General features: G+C 43.8%; 2 protein-coding genes across 2 annotated transcripts in view; one reads left to right on the forward strand and one right to left on the reverse strand.

Moving 5' to 3' along the window:
* Positions 1–17211, reverse strand: part of Mfsd11 (major facilitator superfamily domain containing 11) — a 34206-nt gene extending 16995 nt beyond the window's left edge. The window contains exons 1-8 of the mRNA XM_005407409.2: positions 16440–17211; positions 15891–15946; positions 13473–13580; positions 12647–12726; positions 12428–12524; positions 11257–11315; positions 10248–10392; positions 5990–6030 (exon numbers count right to left, since the gene is read on the reverse strand). Of these exons, the coding sequence (XP_005407466.1) occupies positions 5990–6030; positions 10248–10392; positions 11257–11315; positions 12428–12524; positions 12647–12726; positions 13473–13580; positions 15891–15946; positions 16440–16535 (682 nt within the window). The 5' untranslated portion in view covers positions 16536–17211. The remainder of the gene's footprint in view (positions 1–5989; positions 6031–10247; positions 10393–11256; positions 11316–12427; positions 12525–12646; positions 12727–13472; positions 13581–15890; positions 15947–16439) is intronic.
* A 514-nt stretch (positions 17212–17725) lies between these two features.
* The window catches only part of Srsf2 (serine/arginine-rich splicing factor 2), a 2885-nt gene continuing 2589 nt past the window's right edge, over positions 17726–18021 (forward strand). The window contains exon 1 of the mRNA XM_013506028.1: positions 17726–18019. Coding sequence (XP_013361482.1) covers positions 17748–18019 — 272 coding nt within the window. The 5' untranslated portion in view covers positions 17726–17747. The remainder of the gene's footprint in view (positions 18020–18021) is intronic.

Raw genomic sequence — 18021 nt, forward strand, 5'->3', positions numbered from 1 at the left:
ACCAAAGTACAGTACAACAACTCTTGATAATCTCCTACCTCTTTTGTCTGTAACTCACTATTATTTGTCTATTTGTTTTCCTGAGAAACTATTTTGTAGACAATAATATGTAAAATGATAACCATTGATAAAAAAAAAAAAAAAAATGAAAGGTAGTGCTGGGGATATAGCTCAGGGGCATGTCCCTGCCTGGCAAGCGTGAGGTCCTGAACTCGATTCTTGATTCCAAAAAATAACCAAACCAAAATAAAACAAAAAAGGAAATGAAAGGTAACCCATACAGTGGAAAAAAAAATATTTGCATGTGTGTGTATGTGTTTGTGTGTGTATACATATATGATTTGAACTCTCACAATAATAAAAGAAAGCCCAATTTAAAAATGGTAAAGGACCAAAGTAAAAAAATAAAAAGAGTTGGTGCGAAGGCCCCGGGGTCCATCCTAGGTACCACAACCACCATCACCACCAAGAAAAGAAAAAAAAAAAGCCAATCAATCTGGAGGAAAAGCATTTCTGGAGGAAAAGAAGATAACACACAGAGCCTACACACATATGAAAATACACTCAACATCATTAGCCATTAGGGAAATGCAAGTCAGAACCACTTCCTTCCCACGAGGACACTTTCACTAAAAATGACAGCAAATAGTTGCAAAGATGAAGAAAAGCTGGTGCTCTCCCGCACCCACTCAGGATGGAAAATGCTGCCGTGACGTGCCAACTCCTCCCGGGCTGTGCCTGGACAGCGCTCGACACACAGCTGGGTGACCAGCAATACCAACTCCTCGGTACATATCCAAGAGATGTAAAAACACAGGTCCACACCAAAGCTAGTATACAGCACATGTATTCAGAATAGCACCTAGCCGGGCTTGGTGGCGCACGCCTATAATCCCAGCACTCGGGAGGCTGAGGCAGGAGGATCGTTGAGAGTTCGACACTAGCCTCGGCTACCAAGTGAGCTCAAGGCCAGCCTGAATGGCACAGTGAGACCCTATCCCAAAAAGATAAAAAGAAAAAAGAAAAAAGAATAGCACCTAAAAAAAAACAGAAACAACTCACTTTTTAACACGTCAAACCATTATACTAAGTACAGAAAAACAGTCATAAGAGACCGCATATTGTACGATTCCACGGAAATGACGTTTCCAGAGCAGGCGAATCTACAGAAAGTAGCTCATGGCCGCCCAGGGCTACAAATGCGAATGGGAGGCCAGGACCAGCACATGGCTTCTGAGGAGGAACAGATTCTTTCTGAAGTGATAAAATGTCCCCAAATGGACTGCTGTGATGGTTACCCACTCTTGACTATTGTAAATTGTATTGAATCTGTACAAATAATCTAAATTGTTTAAAAGGGTGAGTAATATGGGTTGTAAATTCTGTCTCAATAAAGAACATTAACACCTTAATGAGTCTCCTTCCAGATTTTTTTTTTTAGGACAGAGCCTCCCTAGTAGATCAGCTCAGCCTTGAATTCACTACCAGTATGTAGCCTTGAACTCACAGAAACCCTTCTGGCACAGTCTCCTGAGTGCTGGGATTATGAGTGTGCACCTCCATGCCTGGCCTTCCAGGTTTTTTTTTCTTTCTTTGTCTTTTTGAGACAGGGTCTCGCTATGCCATTCAGGCTGGCCGTAAGCTCACTTTATAGCCCAGACTGGTCTCAAACTTGCAATGATCCTCCTGCCTCAGCTTCCTGAGTACTGGATTATAGGCCCAGCAATTGGCCTTCCAGATTGTTCTATGTTTCTTTTCACAAAACCAAAACCCACTATACTACTTAAAATTTTATTTTCACATATTAGAATAGATATTTTCCAAACATTTGCAGAGGGAATCTTTTTTTTTTTTTTTTTTTTTTTTTTTTTTTTTTTGAGATAAGTTCTCGCTATGTAGCCCAGGCTGGTCTTGAACGCACTGCAATCCTCTTGCCTCAGCCTCCCAAGTGTTGGGATTACAGGCATCTGCCACTATGCCGATCCTATACAGAACATTTCAACAGCTAATCTTTCATACAGATGTACTGATACTTCACTGTTGGATAATTAAATCATCTCAAGTTTCTCAGTAATATAAATATCTTAGTTACATCTTGGCAGAGTTCTTAATTATTTCCTAAGGGTACTCCTCTTAGTAAAATGGATTATTTCATAGAGCCAAAATTTATAAACATTTTTTTAAGGCTTTTGATATCCACTGACAAGTCACTTTTTTAAGAAAGTGTAAAGGGTGTGATGGTGCACGCCTGTAATCCCAGCACTCAGGTGGTTGAGGCAGGAGTATCTGTTGCAAGTTCGAGACCAGCCTGGGCTACAAAGTGAGTTCAAGGCCAGCCTGAACAGCATAGCAGGACCCTGGCTCAAAAAGACAAAAAAAAGCTATTACAGACTGTGCTGCTATAAACATGGGTATGCATATATTGCTGTGGTCTGATGCTTCTAATTCTTTTGGGAAGATACCAAGAAGAGGAGAAGCTAGATCAAATGGAACCTCTAGTATTATTTTTTGTTTGTTTTATACCAGGAATCAAACTCAGACCTCATGCTTGCCACGCAGGTGCTGTGCCACTAAGCTATATCCCCAGCACTTAGTTTTAGTATTTTTAGGAATATCCACACTGATTTCCACAGTGGTTGCACCAGCTTACACTCCACCAACAGTGGAGAAGGGTTCCTTTTTCCTCATAGCCTCACCAGCTTTGGTCACCAGTTGATTTTTTTCTTTTTTGTGTGTGTGCCTTTTTGAGACATGGCTGTGTCACTATGCAGTTAAGGCTGCTCTTGAACTCACTTTGTAGCCCAGGCTGGCCTCAAACTCAAAGTGATCCTCCTGCCTCAGCCTCAGAATGCTGGATTACAGTCACCACACTCAGCTGATTTCTTGATAATAACCATTTTTTCTGGGGTGAGATGGAATCTCAGCATTTTAATTTCCGTCTCTCGAATGACCAGTGATGTTGAACATTTTGTCATATATTTACTTGCTATTTCTACTTCTTCATCTGAGAAGTGTCTATTTATTTCAGATGCCCATGTTTAGATTATGTCTTTAAATTTGGGGTCTCTGACTTTTTAAGTTCTTTATAGATATTAGTCCTTTCTCTGAGGAACAGCTAGCAAAAATTTTTCCCACCCTGTGAGTTGTCTCTTCACTTTGTTGGTGGTTTCTTTGCAATGCAAAAGCTTTTCATTTTTTTTTTTTATTTTTATTTTTGGATGCTGGAATCGAACTCAGGACCTTGCACTTGCCAGGCAGGCACTTGTGCCGCTGAGCTAGATCTGCAGCCTTCCAAAATTTTTTAATAAGGTGAGATCTAACCAATGTCTTCAAGAGTTCTACCTATTTTATCTTCTAGCAGATTTAGTGTTGAGTTTTCCTTTTTTTTTTTTTTTTTTTTGAGACAGGGTTCCAGTAGGCAGTTTAGGCTGGTCTCAAACACACAGTGATCCTCCTGCCTCAGCCTCCGAAGTGCTGGGATTACAGGCATGCACCACCACTCCTAGCTAGTATTTCTGTTTTAATACTTAGATCTTTGATCCATTTTGATTTGAGTTTAGTGTATGATATAGGTCTACTTTTAGTCTTTTTTTTGGTACCAGGAATGGAACTCAGGACCTTGTGCTTGCCAGTCAAGCGCTTGTACCATATCCTTGTGCTATATCCTCGGCCCCTAGTTTTAGTCTTTGACATGTGGAAAGCCAGTTTTTCCAGCACCAGTGTTTCTCTTTCCCATCATTTTCTCCAATTATTCTCATGATTTCCTTTTAAATTTAATCTTTAGCTGGAGTTTCAGTATGAAGTGAGTAGAGAGCCTGTGTTTTTCTCTTCATTTTTTCTTTCATTTGCTTTTTTGAGACTGGGGCCTCACTCTGCAGTTCAGATCGGCCTTGAAATTGCAGCAATCCTCCTGCCTCAGCCTCCTGTGTGTTGGCATTATAGGAACGCGGGACTCTCTAGGAAGGAAACCCTGAAACTGGCCAGCTCTTCACAGCCCCCAGCTACTGCTTCTGTACTTGTGAGCACAGTGGCTGTACCACACCTCACTTTCCTGGGGACTACTGGAAAGTGGAAGTCATTTACACCCCTTTCTAACCCCAAGCTCATCAAGTAAGCCAATGGGCTTTCTAGGTCTTTGAGAGCTAGAAAGGGCTCACTAAAGAGCTGCATCACTTGTTAAACTGAAATTTCTTTTTTTTTTTTTTTTTTTGGTCTTTTTTGATGCAGGGTCTTTTTTTGGTCTTTTTTGATGCAGGGTCTCACAATGCAGTTCAGGCTGGCCTTGAGCTCACTTTGTAGCTCAGGCTGGTCTCAAACTCGCGACGATCCTCCTGCCTCAGCCTCCTAAGTGCTGGGATTACAGGTGTGCGCCACCACGCCCGGATCTTTTTTTTTTTTTTTTTTTTAATTTTTTCTTTAAAAGACACATTGCCAAAAAAAAAAAAAAAAGACACGTTGCCATTAATTCCCCTCAAAATATTCCCTCTTGCCTTCAACATATTTATCTTATTTCTCTTGCTGAAATTTCCTTTGAGTTTAATTTCTTTGGAGTCATTTCCCTTCTGATTCCTCTGAGCAATAATGGCTCTTTTGTTTTTGTTTTTTTTTAATTTTTTATTTTTTGGTCTTTTGAGACAGGGTCTTACTATGTAGTTCAGGCTGAGTTCACTGTGTAGCCCAGGCTGGCCTCAAACCCCTTCCGATCTCCTGCCCCAGCCCACCCAGTGCTGGGATCACAGGCATGCACCACCGCGTCCAGCAATAATAGCTCTTTTGATAGAGAAGTTCCTAGACCTGCAAACTAAAAGCCAGATTGTGAATGGTGGCAACTGCCATCTTGGTGAGGCATCTGGCTATATCCCAGTTAAGCAGCCCTATTTATATTATGAATGCATTCCTGAAACACAAGATATGCATAAAATAAAGTCAGATAAAACAGCTCTGGTGACATAACATACGTTTTGTATGCAGGGCTCAGACCCCCATACCCACAGGCCCTTTCTGAAAGAGACTACAGGAATTCCTCAAGAAAGCTTGCTCTGCGTCCTCAGAGTTGCACCACAGCTGATTAGATCAAGGATTTCCCACTAGGCCAAGGCAGCCTGTAAGCAAACTATAAACACTGCAGGGTCCTGTGGGCTGTAGCTGAAGTGTGGCAGCCCATTATGCCCCACCACCCCCACCTGCCGTGGGGAGTAACTGCCTGGGTGCATTTGTCCCTCCTGAGGAGACAGAAGCAGCCAGCTGCATGCAGAAGCTGGAGCCGGAAGGAGCTGAAGGCGTCCATTCTGAGAAGCCCTGGCTTTTGTTGTCAACTCAGCACCTACCCACGAGCTTAGCTGGGTGACCTTGGCTAAGTTATTTAATTTCTCTAAGCCTCAGTTTTCTCTTCTCTAACAGAGAGTTAATAATCCCAGCTCAGCTAGGCATGGTGGGCAATGCCTATAATCCCAGCACTCTGGAGGGAGGCTGAGGCAGGAGGAGAACTGTGAGTTTGAGGCCAGCCTGGGCTACAAAGTGAGCTCAAGGCCAGCCTGAACTACATAGTGAGACCCTGTCTCAAAAAAATAAAATAAAATAAAGACTCTTCATATTACAGAATACTCTCAGAGCTGTGGGAGTTACAGAAGGAAACCTTCAGGAGTTGTAGAGAGTCAGAGGCCACAGAGAATGCTTGGTGGATGAGGGCGACTCTTTCACTAATCTCTGGGTCCCACCTGTCCCCCAAATTCCCTGTCTGTGTGCTCCCCACCCAAGAGATCCCAATGCGCCATGCCCCTACCCTCCTCACCTGCTCAAGTGGGCAGCCCGCTGGGCCCCATTTCCACCCAGGCCATCATGACATTTGCAGGCACGAAGTATTCGGAGCAGCGTACCCGCAGAATGGAAACACTGAGGGCCCATGAATCCAAAGTTACCAGGGGAGGGGGAGGGCAAAGGCTGAAGGTTCCGGAACAGTTCTCGAATTTCAGAACCAGAGAATACTTACTAAATGCATCTACTGCCTTCGTCATATTGTTCTGGGCAGACCTGGGAAAATAAAAGAAAATACCTTTTCTTACTGAAAATTAAAAAGAGAAAAATACCACCCAGCTACTAAATGTCCACCCCATCTCTGCTGCAGTTTAGAGGAGCTCTGTACTTCCGGCCTGCCAAGTGCATCTGGTGAGCCAGGGGCCCCACATGGCCCAGGTCCTTGCTTTATCAACTGGGTTTATTTTTATTTTTTATTTTTCAGTCTTTTTGACACAGGGTCTCGCTATGCAGTTCAGGCTAGCTTTGAGCTCACTTTATAGCCCAGGCTGGTCTCGAACTCACCACGATCCTCCTGCCTCATTTTCCCCGAGTGCTGGTATTACAGGTGTGCACCACCACGCCTGGCTCCTGACTGGGTTTAAATTGCTGCCCACAAACAAAAGAATCTAAGAAAGAAAGAAAATAACCATCTTCTGTGCAGCATGGTTGGGACATAGAATTATCTTTCAATTGAAAATGTGGGGTTTGGGGTCAGAGCCCCGGCTTTGTCACTTATTACACAGTTGTTACATTTTAGACAAGTGTTCTGGCTTGTGTCTGTATGTCCCCGCAAAGCCTCACGCAGTCATAAATGGGGCTTTTCAGAGGTGGCTGCATCTAGAGTATGTGACACTGGGATTGATTCATGGCACAATGCTGGCATCAAAGGCACTAGGATTAAGGTGTCAGCACTACCCGCCCTAAGTAACCTGGATACAATACAAGGGATAGAAAGAGCTGTGGTTCACCCTTGTTTTTTGCTACGTTCTGCCTGCCCTGGACTGTTTCTCCTCCAAGATACCCCTCTGCCATGCCACCCTGCCTTGGGGCCAGCCAATTATGGACTGAAACCTCTACAAACTGCAAGCTAAATAAACCTCTCCTTTCTGAATTTCGAGCATCAGGTATTTTGTCTCAGCGATGAGAAAAGTAACTAAGACAGCAAGTGTCTTTGCTTCTCTAGGTTTTACTTCCTCATTTGTTTGTTTTGTGGTACTGGAGACCAAATCCAGGACCTTTGCACTAACCTACATCCTAGCCCTTATTTTTTATTTTTTACTTTAGTCCAGGCTGATCTGGAAGTCACAGCAATCCTCTTACCTCACCCTCCCAAGTGCTAGGATTACAGACATGTACCACATGCCCCATGCATTTTAAACTTTTTATTTTGAGATAGACAGGGTCTCACTAAATCATAAGTTGCCCAGGCTGAGCTCCAATTTAAAAATCCTCCTGCCTCAGTCTTCCAGTACCAGAATTACAGACAGGCACCACTACATTCATTTGTAAAATAAGGACTCTACCACTTACCTGCAGGAGTTAAGTGAGATAATGTAGTTTAAGTATAATCTTTTTAAGTTTAAGTATAATTGATAGTAACATGGTGATAAGGTTTTGTTTTTCATTAGTTTGGTCTTGGGAGGGGGTTTGAGAGACAGTCTGGCTATGCAGTTCAGACTGGCCTTGAACTCATTATGCATCCCAGGCTGGCCTCAAACTCAAAGTGATTCTCCTGCCTCAGCCTCCCAAATGCAGAGATTACAAGGGTCTGTAACTGTCCATGTCTGGCTGAAAGTTTTTAAAAGATTACTTTTTTTTTTTACCCTATCAGCCATGTCTAGTCTTCTTAGATCTTTATTATTTGATCAACTGATATTTCCAGTACTGGGGACTGAACCCATGGTCTTCACACTGAGCTGCATTCCCAGACCTTTTTTATTTTTTGAGATAGAATCCTTGCTCAGTGGCCAAGCTGCCCAAGGTAGGCTTGAATTTGCAATCCTCCTGCCTCAGGCTCTCAGAGTGTTGGGATTACAGGCATGTGCTACCACATACTGCTTCCTAGAGAGTTAAGCGATCATTTAAAAAAAAAAAAATACAACTTTCAGCAGAGATCCAGTGGATTTAAGAGATTAGCCAGGTGTGGTGGTGCATGCCTGTAATCCTTCCTAACACTGGGGAGACCACAGGACTGTCAGGAATTCCAAACCAGCCTAGTCTACATCATAGAGAATTCACGGTCAACCTGCATGACAAAGCAAGACTGTCTCAAGAAACCAAATATACAAAAAACAAAAACAGACAAACAAAAAAGAACCTGAGATAAAGGACAGATTTTGAGCTGCTCTGTCCAGCTTCCCATCATTTTCTGTAAGGTCTTTTAAGTGGGATCTTTCAGTATCATTTCGTACTTACAGCTTCCTTGGCTTCTAATCAGACCTCGATCAAACTGCAAGCTCCTCTGGCTTTATACAACCTGACCTTGCCTCATGCACACTCCCCGCCCCCATGGCCTTCTTAACTCTTTCCAGCCTCACGAGCTTATCTTGCCCGCTTCCTCTGCCTGATTCCAGCAGTGACCACCCGCAGCTCTCCGCGCCCTCAGCACCCAGCTCCAGGTACCTGCCCCCCTCCATAGCCTCCCAAGGCTTACTGTGCTATCTCCTCATGCACGCCTTGTCTACTACTCCTCTGAAGCGAAGCCCCATAGGAACAGGGGTGGACTGTCTTGCTCACTGCCACGCTGTTTAAAAGAGACCTGCCACACCATGGGAGCTATTCACAGAACAAGGATGCAGAAGCTCCGAGTCTGGGAGACAAGTTAGGAACAGAGAATGCTCAACAGACTGAGCAGTCCTCCTAAGAACTGCAACTATCACAGGCATACAATTCGCTTCTCTCCAATATCGAGGTTTTTTTATTTTGTTTTTGTCTTTTTGAGATAGGGTCTCGTTATGCAGTTCAGGCTGGTCTTGAGCTCACTTTGTAGCCCAGGCTGGCCTCAAACTGACAACAATCCTCCTGCTTCAGCCTCCTAAGTGCTGGGGTTATAGGTGTGCGCCACCACACCCGGCCTTTGAAAGTCACTTTTGTAATAAGCAAACATCAGGGTGTGCTCACATGAACTGAACCACTAGCCTCGCTAGGTGACCAAATCTTTTGGGACCACTGTCACACTTTCAGTCAGTCACTGACTGGGATGTTGTTATGCAGTGCATGACTGTTCATGTGTGTATGTAACATATATGTGTGCCAACACACACATACACACGCACACCCAAAGTATTCCCTTCTCCTTTGCTTTAAATAAACTTAGTAAAAACTTAGCGAACACAGTGATTTCATAGCTGGAGCATTTGGGCCATTTTTTGGGTGGGAAAGGCAACACAGAAAGCACAATGCACAAATTTTAACAACATATAAAAGCTCTAGACAATCTTTACGATTATCAATTCATAAAGCAAATGAAAGTGGTGAAGAATAATTTCTCTTTTCCTTCCCAAATCTAGACGACAGCAGAGAAACCACCTGTGATGTTTTGAACAGTGTAACACCATGGAAATGTGCTCAGGTAATTTACAGTATTCTCAGAAACACAGGGCTCTATGCTTGTCTTTCCACTCAGACTACTGTGGCGAAAACCACCTGTACAGGTTAGTGCAAGAACCAGCCGCTTCCAGGTGTAGTGGTGCATGCCTGTAATCCCAGCACTTGGGAGGCTGAGGCAGGAGGATCCCTTTGAGTTCGAGGCCAGCCTGGGCTACATAGTGAGCTCAAGGCCAGCCTGAACTGCCTAGTGAGACCCTGTATCAAAAAGCAAAAAAGGGGCTGGGGATTTAGCTCAGCGGCAAAGCGCCTGCCTGGCAAGCGCAAGGTCATGAGTTCGGTTCCCGGTACCGGAGAAAAACCAAAAAAAAAAAAAAAAAAGCAAAAAAAAGAACCAGCCACTGTACGCAAAGAGCTTGGTGGTGACACATGTTGGTGGCCTGGGCACACATATCACAGGAACCTAAGAGCTTGACAGCTGGATCACAAAAACAGGAATTGAGGGCAAAGACTCTACTATTTCATTTTATAATCCTGCACCCTTGTACTGGAAACATACGGGAAACTGCTATATGCAACCAGAAAATGGAGGCCTGGCCACAGGAAGGGGTTACTGCTACTGCCCAGGGTCACACATGCGTCAGGGGCAAAGCTGGCAACAGACCTAACTCCCTGCAAACCTCTCCCTCCCTCCCTTCCTCAGGCGACTTCTTCCTTCTTCCTCCCTCACAGCTCCCCCTTCAACTTCCTTTCTTCTCTGCTTGAACACTTTTCCCTCGTGTCTGCCTGTGGTAACTGGCAGACAGAATCAGGGATCAATGAGGACAAGCAGCCTGGGTCATCTCCAGGCTAGATTTGTTCAAAGTCTGTTTGAACATGAAAAGGAACGTCTCCCCACTTCTTACTCGTTGACTTCCAGGTCTTGGTCATCAGAAGATTCATCTTCTCCAAGGACATTTTCAGGATCTGGTTTCCGAATGAGAAAAAACAGAACTGTCCCCACAAGGCTAATCACTGTTAGGGCAATAAACACTGTTCTTCGGTCACTCTCTAGAGAGAAAAAAGAAAAAAGGAGACAGCATTGACCAGACAATTCCTGAATAATAATAATCGTAATGATTATTTGGGGTTTCTTTTTGAGACAGTGTCTCATTATGTAGTTCAGGCTGATCTTGAACTCCCTATGTAGCCCAGGTTGGCCTAGAACTTACTGTGATGTTCCTACCTCAGCTCCAGAGTGCTGGGATTACAGGTGAGTGCCTGTACCATGCCCACCCTGAGTTAGTATTATGTTGAAGGTTGTTTTTAAGTGGTAAAACACTACCTCATTAAATTTTTATTTTAATGCATCAGTAAAAATTTAGGGCAAGGAGATAAGTAGGCCACTTCCCCCTTTGTCTTTTAGCTAGAGAGTTACTAACAAACCAGAAGAAAAACAGTACAAGAACCCAATCATCCAATCATGTTCTTTTAATCAAAGAACTATATGGACAACAGAATTCACTAGATACTCATGCACAGCATGACCTTCTCTCATACCTTGAGATTCCTAATCTATAATCTAAGTCTAATTCTATAAACCCAGAAGAAAGCTTTCCAAACACGCAAACACTGAGGAGAACATGCAGCAAACACCTCGGAGAACATGCGGTACCAAAATTTATCAGGACAATGCTTGAACAAAGCACTAACAATATTTCTGAAGTCAGGTGTGGTGGCACACACCTATAATCCCAGCACTCAGGAGGCAGGAGGATCCTTGGAAGTTTGAGACCAACCTGGGCTACAAAGTGAGCTCAAGGCCAGCCTGAACTGAATAGTGAGACCCTGTCTCAAACAGACAAAAAAAAATTTCTGTGGCACCATGAGCATGCTTTGAACATATCTAAATAAAACAATGAAAATAAGGCAAACCTGATATTTGGGTTTTCCCTTGCCAGGCAAAATATATGTAGAGGTTTCCAAAGAATAAGCTGAGGGAGAAAAGGGAGGAGAAGATGCTGGGAAATTATTATAATATTTATGGTTTTCAAAAACAATTACTCCTATTATTTGTTGAGAAAGAGAGAGAGAGAGAGAGAGAGAGAGAGATGCAATTTGTAGACTACCTGCTCTAGGTCATTTCAAAGTTTCAACTCTACCCTCTTTCTGAGAAAGCAACTGACCCAGATAGAACTTAGACTCCCTCCATGTGACAGTAAGCTGATTCAGAGCCTCCCGCCCTGCACAGGGCCTGACTCACTTTGAGACATGTGATTTAATGGCACTCTGGAAGTGATTCCTTGGAAACAAGCTTATGCTACTTTTAAAATCCTTTGAAGAAGCTATGAAAAATATCTAAACTAAATCCTTATCTGCATCTAAACAGATACTTATTTTGCAAACTCTCCCAGGGAAGGAAGCATTCACTTACATTCCCATTTCCTACTCTACAACTCCTGAAAATAAAACACTTTTTACCAAGCCTATTGAAGCAGAATCCATGAAGGCAGGATCCATGAAGGTAAAGCCTTCAGATTTCCAAAACCTAACAGTCATGGGCAGAATGGGTTTTTGCTTTCCTCTTAAGAAATACGCAACATACGGTATCACTCAGCATTGGTACAGTTTCATTTCTAAATTTTAATGTATTTCCTAACAGCTGTTAGGCAGTGTAGTTCAGCGGGAAGAACGTGACTGTTGGAGTGCAGAGAATGATGGTTTAAATTGGCTTAGTTAAAATACAATAAAAATAAATAAATTGGCTTAGTTACTTTCCTTCTGGTCTTTGCTTTCTCATCTGTAGAATGAAAACCTTCTCACCTCATATGGGGATTCTGTGAAATTAAGTAGAATCCAACAGTCCCTGAAATACAGCAGAAGCTAAAAACATGGAAGTTAGCATTCCTGTTTAGTAATCTTATGTTCTGTTGAGGTAGTCTCATGCATTCTAGGTAACTATAAAATTCTGAATCTGTATCAAGTCAGCAAGGAACTTAAGTCATACAACGTGAATGACCTGAATTTTCAATGAAACAAATACCCAATAAATGACGGGACCAAAAAAAAAAGAAACAGAAAGACTTGAGTTCCAAAGGATTATTACCTAGACTGTAAGAGTGCCCAGAAAATTCCACTGTTTCTCCCAATAGTGTGTTCGTCTGAATTTATTGTCAGGCAGTTTCCTTGTGCTGTCCAAAGTACTAAAATTCAAACCAGAAGTTTATGAAGGGAATGAAGTCATTTGGCTTTACATAGTGAACCCACAAATGATACCCTCCGACAGGCCTCTGATAAGGAAACAGATAGAAATCAAAATGCTCACCGGCAGCTGCAATTCCAATGAAAACAGACGCCGTGTAGAAGGACCAGGGGAAAGGCTGGATAAAAACGGCAATGTACATGCTAAAATATAACAGGTCAACGTATTACGGTCAAACGATACCTGAAATAGAATGCCAAGTATCCTTCTAGGAGTCACTTCTGAGTGCTCTGCTCTTAATATTTAACCTGTAAACGACTTCCTTGGCTTTGAAAAAAGGGACAAACATGACTTATTCTTTTTTTTTTTTTTTTTGGTTTCTTGAGACGGGGTCTTGCTATGTAGTTCAGACCGGCCATGAACTCACTATGTAGCCCAGGCTGGCCTTGAACTCAAACTCATCCTCCTGCCTCAGCCTCCCCAGTGCTGGGATTACAGGTGTGTACCACCATGCCCCTCAACTTGCTCATTTCCTACTCTACTATCTCAAATTTGTCAAAATTGTACAGATTTCCAGTACCCTCTGCCAACAGCTAAGTACATGACAGAGGGTAGCTCTAGAGCTCAGGAGCGTTTTATTATTTCATTTGAATCTCTATTAGTTAACTTGCTGGATAGAAGGTAAGATTATTTCACGGACAGTTCTCGTCCACTGTTACGTTAAGAGATCTTTGGAAACTATTTATTATAGTAAAACACAAGCAGACATGTACACATCCCATCAGTTAGAACGGCCTGGTATCTCTGAGCAACAAGCAGAGAGCTGACCCTTAAAACACCACCCTCTATTCTGTCCATTTTAAGTCTGCAAGTTCTTGTTAAGTTTTCTGTGTGCTTCAAAGATGCTGGAAGTGTTCTAAGTTAGAGAGTGAAGAAGACTGCTACTCACCTGTAAAATAAACCACTGGCAAACATAGAGAGTTGAGGGCCCACAATGGCAACCACAGATGGCGTTATCAAGTTTGAAGCAGAGAACACTCCATAAATAATTGCCATGCTGCACACATAACACACAAAAGGGAAAAAGGGATACAACTCTTAAGCACTGTCTCAAAAGCTCACTTTTCATGTTTTTGTTTTTTGGATAGAGGGTCTCGCTATTTAGCCTAGGCTGGCCTTGAATACACAGCAATCCTGCCTCAGCCTCCCAAGTGTTGGGATTATAGGTATGAACCACCATGCCCAGCTCAAAAGCTCACTTGTAGAACTCTATTTAGGGCTGGAAATATAACTCAATGTGGTACCACACTTGTCTAGCATGTGGGAAACCCTGGATTTAGTAACAGGATGGCAAAAAAAAAAAAAAAAAAAGGCAAAAGAAAGAAAACTATTTAGGGTCTCTAGAATTTGTAATACTCTTCAGTCAAGATTTATTATAATACCCTTAAACTAATAACATATGTGTACAAAATATTCAAGTCCCATCAGAAGTTTCTTTCAATTGGTTGTCTACAACGTTTTCAATGTACTAAGTTATAATAAAGCTACTATACAACAGATACCAAGCCAAATACTTCTGAGACATTTCCTCTTTTAATCCTGAAGCTCTAAAAGGAAGGTGTTGATACAGACAAACTGTAACACAGTGAAGTAAGTCACCAGAAGTTTGGTGGCTGGTGAATGGTGAGCCAGGATCCCATCTCTGGCAATCTGACTCCAGGGGCCCAGGTTAACCAGGCTATACTACAAAATTAGCCTACAACTTCTGGCAGCTGCACAACACTTCCTTGCTATAAATAACAAGCACGGAGTTGTAACTTGCTTAATCCAGAATTTATGTAACTCAAAATAATGGTTTCACGTGAACATTTTTCAGTTACTACTGACCCAGCCTTACTACACCTATCTTGTAGAACATGTAGCCTTTTGAGGATCCTGATTTCATTTACTAGCCAGTATTGTAAATTCAAAGTAAATTATTGTCTTTGGTCAATCTCTCAAATATCAAATGTGTTCTTTTACTTGTTTTGATTTTAGAGTATTAGGGCTTGAACCCAGGTCCTTGGGCTAGACAAGTGCTCAAGCCCTGAGCTACCTCCTTACTTTTCAATTGTGAAACTGGGTCTCACACTAAATATTCCAGGCTGAGCTCAAACTTGCAATCTTCCTGCCTCAGCCTCCTAAGTGCAGGTCATTTGTTCTTTAGAATACAATGAAGATGACAAAAAATTATTATGTCAGGCATGGTGGCACATGCCTGTAATTCGAGCACTCAAGAGGCTGAGGCAGGAGTATTGCCATAAATTCGAGGCCAGCCTGGACTTCATAACAAGATCCTGTCTCAAAACAAAACAAAAAATTACGACATTATTAATTACCCAAAAAAGGAACATTAGTATCTTCATTCTCAATTATCATATATAAGGCTTAGAATAGTAATAAAGAACTGCATAGGAGTTTTGGGAGCCAGACATAGTGGTGCATGCCTGTAATCCCAGCACTAGCACTTGGGAGGCCATAGCAGGAGGATTGCCAAATGTCTGAGAGTACCTTGGGCTACATAGCAAGTTCAAGACCAGCCTGGGCTACACACTGAGACCTTGTCTCAAAAAAAAGAAACAGCAAAAAAAAGTTTTGGGTCAGGGAGTGCCACAATACAATAGCTAACTATAAAAAAATTAAGGAATTTGTTCATGTAGTCCAATTTAGCTACTCCACATGTATACTTATTTTTTGAATATCTATTTTAAAACAATGTTATACAGATATATATAATTTTGTCAATTAGATTTTTAAAGAAATCTGTTTGTATGTACACACATGTACATATTACACTCCCAGCTACAATCACAAGGTATTAGTGACTTGTGAAGATCTTTTCACTTGCTTCATCTGTAGAACTGAGACTAACACCAACAAAAATCTAAAAACTTCTGATGAAATTATATTTGTTAGGAGGTTACTAACACAGGATGATAAAATATTTCAAGAAACACAAAAAATACCTATTTAGGATTGGGAAAATGTAATTATCACACTATCGAGCACTTACTAAATGTCACCCACTGTGCCAAGGGCTTTATATCCACTCTCTGAGCAAAGAAACTGGGCTCATAGAAATAACTTGCCTAACCTAAAAGCAATCAACTTATGAAGCTGGGATTTCAAGCCCAATCTAATTTCACAGAAAACTAACTCATCACCTTTAATTGCTCTATGTGTCCCACATAGAGTACTGCAGTCTAGATACTGAGAAGAAAAAAAAAAGCCATCGCAAATTGAATCAGTACTTTATTGATAGTGATTCCGATGGAATTTAAGCAACTACCATTACATGCAAAGTAAAATCAAGTACACAGTACAATACCTGGTATATCCACTGCCGTGAAAATCTGTGCTATTTAAGCTCCTGATGACAGTTTGCTGTGTAGAAAATAAAACTAATCAACGAAAACGTTTTGCAATCCTTCTCCCCTTTAAAAGGCTGATTCCAAGCACTCAGAAAGAAAAACATCAAGATTTGCAATACTCATTACTTAATGCTGAACGTCACTCTGACAGGAGAAAAATGACAACTGAATTGGAGAAGGCAAACCAATGACCGGGGAGGAGAGAGCAACTAACCGTACCTGCGCCTTAGATTTTATTACTTTAACCACCCAAGTACTAACACGGTGCTTAATACAGAAAAAAAACTATTGTCAACATACAAACCCCAAATCAAATCGGAGAAATAAACGGTAATACAGGAGAAATGTCTGACACGTGAAGTCAAACCCCACCACAGAAACCGAGAAAGGCTAGGTAAGAAAACAGAAGATGCAATTTACACACGCTATGAGATATAACTGACGTTTATAATCGTTTCAGAATGCACATAGGCACTTCAAAGGAGGGAGAACAGATTCCAACTCACCGCCACATTTCCACAAGTTTGAAAGGCAGTGAACATAAACATAAAGGCAACTCCTAAAATAATAATGTTGAAAAGCTTTTTGGATTCCGGGGACATTTTGGCTCCACTCTGCCGGAGGTCAGCAGCGGCCCAGGACAGTCAGCTCTCCTCCGGGCGAGCCCACTGACAATCCCTGTGAAATGAGACGGCGAAAGCAGGAGGCAGATCCGGGAGCAAGGGAGCCAAGCTGTCAACTTCCAGTCCTTGGATCACAATCCCAGGCGTGGGGTGAAGTTCCCCCAACGGGCCCAGTTAAGACATGGACATTCCAGGGATACGATCCGAGTAGGGAAGAGCCCAGCACCGGAAGAGAGCCAAGAATGTCGCCGCTCCAGGTTGAGGGGACGGCGGGGGGATTAGCGGCAAGGACAAGCTGAGCGGCCTCGCGGCCCCGCCCGCCGGGCCTGATTCACTGCAGGTCACGGGACAGGTCAGCTGACTAGGGCCGCTGCGCCTGCTGGGAGTAGTAGTCCAGAAGCCTCGCGACGCCCACTCGCAACTCCAAGATCCCGCCACTACTCACACCGCCCCTGGGAATCGGGGGTGGGGGGGGCGCGGGGGTCTCGCGGAAGGGGGTTGTAGAATGGAATCCCGCGAAGGCCCGTCGGGAGTTGTGGGAGTCTAGTGACGAGGTGCGGTCTGAGGAAGTCGGAAACACAAGCCAACAGGGACAGGGGTACCCCAAAAGCGGGAAGGAAAGGCTGGCAGCAGAGTAGCCTACAGTGTATGCACTGGCATGGAAAAGAGGGCGGAGCCCAAAGACGTGCACCGCCTCTTCCGCTAGTCTGAGCGCTCTCGCCCTGCCTCTCCGGCAGAGAGCATTTCGCGGGCTTTCCAACTGCCCACAAACGCCGCTCCCCTTCTCGTCAGCCGTGACTGCGCGCTTTTCTGCCCGCCCGCCGCGCTGTGCGCAGGCGCAATGAACAGGGGCGGGAGGTGAGGGCGCGACGTTATAGGCTAGGGCAGAGAGAGCCAATCAGAGGATTCATTTCCGGGTGGCGCGGGCGCCATTTTGTGAGAAGAGATTATAAAAGGGTGCTGGGGCGAGCGGCCAGCTCATTTGCTGCTCTGGTACGCTTAACTATACCTTTCTCGCGCTACCCAGTCTTTCTTTTTGGCTTTCCCACGCGGACCGCAACTGACTGGGGAGAGGCGCGGCGTCTCGCTGCCGCGACCTGAGGAAGCCGCCGCTTCTTGTGAGCGTGCGGGCCCGCACAGAGCGTTAAAGTCTCGGCGCCGGTTCGCGGGGCCCCGGGCCGCTTCACAACCATGAGCTACGGTCGCCCGCCTCCCGATGTGGAGGGCATGACCTCTCTCAAGGTTGATAACCTGACCTACCGCACCTCGCCCGACACGCTGAGGCGCGTCTTCGAGAAGTACGGGCGCGTCGGCGACGTCTACATCCCGCGGGACCGCTACACCAAGGAGTCCCGCGGCTTCGCCTTCGTCCGCTTCCACGACAAGCGCGACGCCGAGGACGCCATGGACGCCATGGACGGGGCCGTGCTGGACGGCCGCGAGCTGCGCGTGCAGATGGCGCGCT

The sequence above is a fragment of the Chinchilla lanigera genome, unplaced genomic scaffold, assembly GCF_000276665.1.
Source record: "Chinchilla lanigera isolate Chin_1 unplaced genomic scaffold, ChiLan1.0 scaffold00105, whole genome shotgun sequence".
Taxonomy (NCBI): domain Eukaryota; kingdom Metazoa; phylum Chordata; class Mammalia; order Rodentia; family Chinchillidae; genus Chinchilla; species Chinchilla lanigera.